Raw genomic sequence first — 7727 nt, forward strand, 5'->3', positions numbered from 1 at the left:
ATGCACACTATTCTGTTATTGTTGTCATTTATATAATTTTATATTTATAATACAATACCTTGATTTTGATCCATTTTATATATAATTCTGTGCATAGTTTTATAAAAAAAAATTTTTTAATTTTGTATCTTGAAAACCTTAGTTAAGTTTTTAAGCAAATTTAAGGTTTTATTTAAGGTTTTCAAGATACAAAATTAAAAAATTTTTTTTTATAAAACTATGCACAGAATTATATATAAAATGGATCAAAATCAAGGTATTGTATTATAAATATAAAATTATATAAATGACAAATAATAATTGTAAAGATAACTCAGTTTTTANACCGGGAATGGTAATTTACGGTTTAGCCTAGTGACAAGTAGATTTGGAGACAAGTAAATTCGACTTACGTCGTTTTCCTGGAACCAATTACCGACGTAAGGCAAGGTATACCTGTAATGTCTTTTCTTACATTTTAAATACTGTAATAAAAATTAGAATGATGAAAAAAAACAAGTTATATGCAAATATCAAACATGAATAGGTTAATGCTGTGAATAAACAGATAACAAGGATTGAGAAATGAAACATTAAAATGATGGAAAGTGGAAATTATTCCTGAAAACTTTCACAAAGAAAAATATGTAACTTCTAATAAAAGTTTGATTTGTGTACATTATTTTATATTCTAAACTTAAAACTTTTTATGTTCTGTAATTAAGATTTACTGTAAAAGAATATTTTATTTCTCTCTAATGTAAAATTTAAATTCATTTCTTAGAATTATATAAATGATATTCTAGAAAAAGTACTTTTTAATACACTGTCATTATTGTGTAATAATGTAGTAAGAATTTTTGAATTCCAAGAAGTTGTAAATTTTTTTGTATATTCATGAACAGTTTATATTTTATTGCTGTTGTAACTTTTATGACGTATTCACACCCATTAAATCTTATTATTACTATTTTCAAAATGAGTTAAAATACGTTAAAATTGAAATAGAAAAATTTTAATGTTTTTCCATTTATGATTTTCTAGTTTGTGACAAAACACTATAAATCTTGAAACAGAAATTTAATTAAAACCAAATATATTTAAGATACCTAGTTTAAGAATTTATTTATGAGATAATTTGTAAAATATCAGATTAAATGCTAGCAGAAAAAAAAATTACTATATTAATTTTCTGTCATTTAAATGTGTTTTAAAATTTATTTTGTATAAAATTCTATTTACTAATTTCGAATAATTATTTCGTAGATTTGAAGATTTATAAAAAGGCAACAACATGCTGCGTAAACAGACGTACATAATGGATAAATTAATGAAGTTCATAATTTTGTTCTCCAGCTGTTTAATTACTACAGGTAAATTTATTCTTTTTCTGCAAAAAGAATATATTTAATAAAATTACAAGCATTTTATTATTATTTTTTAAAATAGAATCTCTCTCTATTGAAGTCTCAACTAATGATTTAGAATTCCAGTTAAGTAAATCTGGTGAATTTAGTGTTTACCCTAGGTAAGAAAAATTCAATGTAGTTTTTAGAACAATTCATAAATGTATAAATGAAAATTTAATAAATATAATTAAAGATGGGTGAATAACACTTTCTTGAATTTGATTATTAACAAGATCTTGAACATTAAAATACTCTGAATAATAAAATAAAATTATTAAGTTCACTAACATAGTTTATTAATTTATTGGTTTTACTTTATATCGAAATAAATAAAGTCTACTAAATGAAACTTCAAACATTTTATTTAGACTGAGCTTTTTAGGCACTTTATTCTCTTATTCTTAACGACAGTAAATTAATTTTTCTCATTTTCACATAAGACAATTTTTATTTTAAAAAATAAGCATTTGAACTGTTATATGTATGATGCACTATTGGAGCATTTGTAGTATACAAATTTCTTTTGAGATCTTGCATACTTTCCAGTATTTGAGTATTTGTCCATCTTTAAATATAACTGAAAAGCAATTATTTCTTCTGTATAAAAATTCAATGAAAATACTTAATTTGGTATGTACTGTCTAAAAATATATTTTAAATTTAGTGAAATGTCTAATCAGACTATCTACGTTGGTTTTATATATGAAGATGAAAATATATTGAAAGTACTGTCTAATGACAGTGTAATACCCCCCGAAACTAATGAACGACTAAATTTTACTGTGTTAGCAACAGAAGCTGGACATTCTACCTTAGTCGTTAATGCTACCCCAAGCAATGTTCGGTAATTACTTTTATTATTTCCAATTTTTGTATGGTATGATTCTATGTAGCTTTCATGAAATATTTTTATCCAGTACAGATAATGCATTTATTAGAGTGAAAGTATTTAAAATTCCATCACTTAAGGTGATCAGTGCAGTGGTAGGCTGGATTTATTTTGTTGCTTGGTCTATTTCATTTTATCCACAGATATATACAAATTGGAAAAGAAAAAGGTAAGTTAATTTTTTGCATAAATTATGTAATTTTTTTATACTATTTCTTAGTTATTAAATAATACTTTTTATTTCAGTGTTGTTGGATTAAATTTTGACTTTCTGGCCTTCAACATAACAGGATATCTGGCATATTCTATATTTAATGTAGGTCTATACTTTATTCCAGAAATACAGGTAAGAAACTGTAATGTAAATTATTGATGTTATGTTAAGCCAGGTGTTCATATGTAGAAATAGATGATATAAAAATTTGATAAAACTAGAAAATGGCATCACTTTTCTGTCAAAGTTAATTTATTATCAGTGTATTTCTAATCTGAAAGAGAATATGAAGTTGAAAAATTTAATTGCTGTTTCTGTTAGAGAAAGTGGAAAATTTCAATTGATAAGAATCAACAAGTACAGTACAGTTGTTCCTTGATAATCTGACAGGTATGGGACCAAAGGGGTGTCGGATTACCGAAAGTGATTACATATTTGGCATTGTTTTGCTAGCAGTAGCCTACAATATTCCCTACTCCAACTATTTGAACAGAACTGCTCATGGAAAACACATGAAATGTGTGTCATCGTGTGTCATCGTGTAAGAATTGGGTGGGGAGATTCACATCGCGACATGCTTCTGTGTAAGCAGACACGTAACGGGGACAGGTACCTTGACGGGAGGTGCGTCGGACTACTGATCATGTCGGATTACAAAACATCGGACTATCAAGGGACAGCTGTATATTGGAATAGGATGTGCTATATATATGTGTTCCGAATGAGACAATTAGGTGAATTGAAATTGTCACATTACTTTATTAGAAAGAAAGCAAGGTATAGAAACTGTAATAAAACAAATAGGCATAAGTTATCTTTTATTTACTGCAAAAGAATTCAATTTCCATTCTGTAGGTACTTCTAGACAATCTTAATTTTATGATTTCAGAATAATTTGTAGTTCTGGAAATAAAAAATTTTTCAATGATTGGAAAAAATAGTGAGTAAAAAACTTAAACTTATATAGATATCATTATTTAAAATTGCCAGTCTGAAAATTTTTCACATGCAAGTACTGTTACTATAGAATTTGATTTTTCTGTGCTGCTTCTGTGTGACTATTTTGTTTAGTAACATTATCTTACTTAATGAATTATCATATTAAATTTAGTAGTCATTAATAATAATAAATCTTTTTTAAAATTTTATATTAGTAATAACTATTCGTAATTATAATAGTTCTTATTTAACATGTTGACATAATTTAAAATGTATATTTAGAAAGAATATCATAGCTGGCATCCAACAGGAGTTATTCCAGTTGAACCGAATGATGTAGGCTTTGCACTTCATGCATTACTGGCAACACTTATACAAATCATTCAATGTTTCATATATGATGTAAGTAATAACTATTTCAATACATTAAGATGTGTTAAAATCTAACTTATTAAAAATGTTTATATATTTAGCATGGAGATCAGAAACTCTCTCATGTGGCTATTGGTTTGATTAGTGCTGGATGGTCAGCTGCCAGTGTATTTCTATTGGTAACTTCTTTAGGAGTAATCAAAGAAACTCCTTGGCTCAACTTTTTACTCTTCTTTTCGTATCTGAAACTTGGTGTTACTGTCAGCAAGTACATTCCACAGGTACTTTATAAATATTAACCTCTTTATTTGACAGTGTTAAGATTTTAATTATTGTTAATTGTATTATTTAGGCATATTTTAATTACAAACGAAAATCTACAGAAGGATGGAGTATTGGAAACATTCTCTTAGATTTCACAGGAGGAGTTCTTAGTATTTTGCAGATGTTTCTTATAGCATATAATTTTGGTAAGTAGAATTAGATGCTTGTTTAAAAACCCAAGTTATACAAAAATTTAAATATTTATTTTATCATTTACCAGGTAATTTTGAACACTACCAAATTTTATTTTTTTTAATACATTATTTAATAATTTGTCAATATACTTATTGACAAGTTAATGTTGATTAAAGGTCAAATCAAAGTGTATTAATGCTGAAAATATTTAAATCGATTATTTAAAATTAAGAAAATTTCAGAAATTAATGTAAATGACATGAAGCTAATTACTTTATTATTATTGAATTTCAGAGCTGAGAATTTGTATTATTAAAATATTTTCCACTTAACAAGAATTTAATTGACTATTCATCATCATCATCCTTTTGAAAGTAATGCTTAGGCAAAAATATAAAATACTTTTGTTCACCACTAAGTAATTATTTTAAACTGTTTTAAAGTATTTATTAAAACTGCAGATTGTCAATGGTGTTGCTTACAAGTATAATTTTCAGATTATTGAAGACCAATATTCAAAAGATACATAAAACTATAATTAAAATGATAACTGTACGTAACTTGCAATTTTTAAATACTTTGAACATTTTATACATCTTACTGAATCCTAATAAGTTAATATCTAACTAAATCATATAGCATTCTAAGTTTCAAATGATTTCTAGTGTACTGACGGTTTTAGGAAAATTAAAAATTTATTTACATTACATAACAATGACCAAAATTAATAACATTAAAATGTCATTATNATAATGAAAACCTTAAATTTGCTTAAAAACTTAACTAAGGTTTTCAAGATACAAAATTAAAAAATTTTTTTTTATAAAACTATGCACAGAATTATATATAAAATGGATCAAAATCAAGGTATTGTATTATAAATATAAAATTATATAAATGACAAATAATAATTGTAAAGATAACTCAGTTTTTAAGCAAATTATATTTATCTTTATTCACATTTATTAACTTTATGAAGAATTACAGCTTGATTGTGTACTTAATTTACTTCTTCTTTTTAGATGACTGGACTTCAATTTTTGGAAACTTTACAAAATTTGGACTGGGAATGATATCAATTCTTTTTGATATCCTCTTCATGATACAGCATTATTGCCTGTACCGAGAAAAAGACGAAATGTTACTTGATGCAGATAACTCTCTACCTTGAAGACCTTGCAACATTCCACTTTAATGATATTTTAAATACATCTAGTCAAATTACCGTCTGACATTCCAGTATTTATTTTTCATCTTAGTATTTATTATGATTATTACTACTACAATATTCTCACTGGAAACTTCTTAGATGTATTTATGTATTTTGGCAGGATTTGCACACCTTCCATCAAGATTAGATTTATACAGTACACATATAAAGCAGATTTTAGTCATACAAAAGAATGAGTACAGAATACATAATTTCATGCACTACTGAAATTGTGAGCAACTTTTGATTCTTATCTTTGTAAATTACACATTTGCAGTATTGCAAAGGACAATGTTCAAGTTAATATATTAAATTATTTGAATAAATTTCCAGAAACTCTGAAGTTATTTTTGTTGTTTTTAATACTTCTACCTACAAATTTTTTTTACATTAAGCCATAGCATAGATCCTTCTAGTTATACAATGCAAATACACTAAGGATATTCTGAACTAATTATATTTTCATATGCCAAACTTAAATAGTAATTTATTTTTGATTGAATATTTTGAGTAAATTCTGGCTATGGTACTGCATTAGCATTCAACAGAAGCTGATAAAATTGTTTCTTTTTACCCTTTCTACAATGCCTGCCACTAGCAAAAGTTTACTTTGAAACCATTTCAATATTTATTACTTCCAGAGATTGATTTCAACAAGATATTCTAATTTTGCTGAAATCTTTCAGTGATAAAACATTTTTCAGTTTTAATTTTTTTAATCACTGAAAGAAAAGTCACTGCTTATTATATTATATAAACGGCTTGCTGTATATTAATTTTTTTAATCACTGAAAGAAAAGTCACTGCTTATTATTTCAAAATGGAAGTACAAAGCTTGTTTAAGCATTTTCCTTGAACACAATCAAAGATCAGGATTTGATCTCATCTAAAGTTAGACCATTAGTTTAAGTACTAAAACTATTTGGATTTATTGAAAGTTTTTACTATGCGGCATTCAAAAATGTTGTTATATTTCCAGGGTTTTGCCAATATATCGTTTAGGGGGAGGACTTCAAGAGTGACCGTGTCTTTGCTTATCCTGGTTGTATAATGTATACAGATCAGTTGGTAGCAAGAATGATAGCATTGGTATTTGGTTGGTCAATTTATTAAATGTTTGTCTACGAGGACTAAGCTTATTAATAGGACATATTACACTGGTGTTTTGGTTTTTGCAACCGAGGTAAAAACTTAAGAGGGACAAACAATATTTTCACATTGTATTATACATGTACACCCTTTGTGTTTCGGACCTTCAGGTCCCTCCCCAGCAGGTTTACAAAAGCACGGTGCTAAAACAAAAATTTATAAAATATAACTAATCGCCTACTCGTAAAAAAAATTTTTTTTCACTAGACATATTCAAGTAAATAAACTTATATCTAAGTGTTAATTTTCTCAGTTCACTGGAAATGATGTAATATAGCAAAAAAATTATTGAACGGTTGCATAATTTTATTTTGAGTATCTCTAGATGGCATTAGAAAAAGAAATAGACCACGAATAGAATTTCAAACTCAATTGCACCGGTTACCGAACAAGCTACTTGGCAAAAGCCCTCCACAGATTAGAGACAGATGGTCGACGGCCCAACCGATTCAGAAGTTAAGAGGTGACAAAATAAAGAGAAATTATTCTAATTCATTAAAATTGGCATTTTTTTTTCTATTGATTGACTATGCGTAGTAAATTTACTAATTAGTAAGAAAAGAGTTAAAGGAATGACTTTGTAATACACATTCCAAGCTATTTTTCCTTGTCTTTAACATAAGGAAAAATAGCTTGGAATGGGTTTCTTCGACTTAATATTCTTGAATTATCGATTTCTGTTGAATAGAAACAACTAAGATGAAAAATAAGAATTTTTTCAGTGCTATCAATAGTGAAAACGTTTATCATCGTTCATCACAAAATTTATAACAACCATGCTTAGCAATTTTTCATTTGGCAGATGATCAACAGTTCATAATTTTATTTAAATTAATTTTAGATGGTTACATATATAATTATTTACTTCGCATTACTTATAAATAAGCCATGACAATTTTAAATAAGTCCCAAAAAATTATTATATGATTAAGATTATAAATTTAGAATACATACCTTGGTTACACTAACCATTCTTTCTACACAGGTTCTTTGCACGTTGTTGCAAATAACGTTATTTAAATTAATTTTAGATGGTTACATATATAATTATTTACTTCGCATTACTTATAAATAAGCCATGACAATTTTAAATAAGTCCCAAAAAAT

At 26.5% G+C, this 7727-nt stretch overlaps 1 protein-coding gene across 1 annotated transcript; it reads left to right on the forward strand.

Annotated features, from left to right (window-relative positions):
- Positions 1 to 1218: 1218 nt before the first annotated feature.
- On the forward strand, positions 1219 to 5814 carry LOC111616722 (cystinosin-like). Its single transcript, XM_023358096.1, has 9 exons — positions 1219 to 1352; positions 1429 to 1507; positions 2053 to 2232; positions 2306 to 2446; positions 2524 to 2623; positions 3713 to 3832; positions 3904 to 4083; positions 4155 to 4272; positions 5284 to 5814. Exons 1-9 carry the CDS (start codon positions 1274 to 1276, stop codon positions 5430 to 5432), a joined length of 1146 nt encoding a protein of 381 aa, XP_023213864.1. The 5' UTR covers positions 1219 to 1273; the 3' UTR covers positions 5433 to 5814.
- Positions 5815 to 7727: the final 1913 nt, after the last annotated feature.

Source organism: Centruroides sculpturatus, unplaced genomic scaffold (assembly GCF_000671375.1).
Source record: "Centruroides sculpturatus isolate CEXI.00-Female unplaced genomic scaffold, Cexi_2.0 scaffold3699, whole genome shotgun sequence".
Classification (NCBI taxonomy): Eukaryota; Metazoa; Arthropoda; class Arachnida; order Scorpiones; family Buthidae; genus Centruroides; species Centruroides sculpturatus.